The 342-nt window shown below is 69.9% G+C and overlaps 1 protein-coding gene across 1 annotated transcript in view; it reads left to right on the top strand.

Moving 5' to 3' along the window:
- The window catches only part of POLG (polymerase (DNA directed), gamma), a gene marked incomplete at its 5' end in the record, with an annotated part of 9,848 nt that overhangs the window by 3,156 nt on the left and 6,350 nt on the right, over positions 1-342 (top strand). The window contains 2 exons of the mRNA XM_009574313.1: positions 14-137; positions 208-241. Of these exons, the coding sequence (XP_009572608.1) occupies positions 14-137; positions 208-241 (158 nt within the window). The remainder of the gene's footprint in view (positions 1-13; positions 138-207; positions 242-342) is intronic.

The raw sequence follows: 342 nt of genomic DNA on the forward strand, positions 1-342 counted from the left end.
CTTGCCCCACCAGACCCCGGCCCCCCCAGTGAGGACGATGAGCTGAAAGCCCCTGCGAGCCGGGTCCGCCTGGAGCGTCTGAAGGAGACGGTTGCGCTGCAACCCAAGAGACTCCAGCACCTGCCGGGCCACCCGGGGTGAGTTGGGGACCCTGGGTGTCCCCGAGGGTTGCCGTGCGCTCTCTGACCCATCCCTGCTGCTCCCCAGCTGGTACCGCAAGCTGTGCCCGCGCCTGGAGGAGGTTGGGGACCCTGGGTGTCCCCGAGGGTTGCCGTGCGCTCTCTGACCCATCCCTGCTGCTCCCCAGCTGGTACCGCAAGCTGTGCCCGCGCCTGGAGGAGG

The sequence above is a fragment of the Fulmarus glacialis genome, unplaced genomic scaffold, assembly GCF_000690835.1.
Source record: "Fulmarus glacialis isolate BGI_N327 unplaced genomic scaffold, ASM69083v1 scaffold18053, whole genome shotgun sequence".
Classification (NCBI taxonomy): Eukaryota; Metazoa; Chordata; class Aves; order Procellariiformes; family Procellariidae; genus Fulmarus; species Fulmarus glacialis.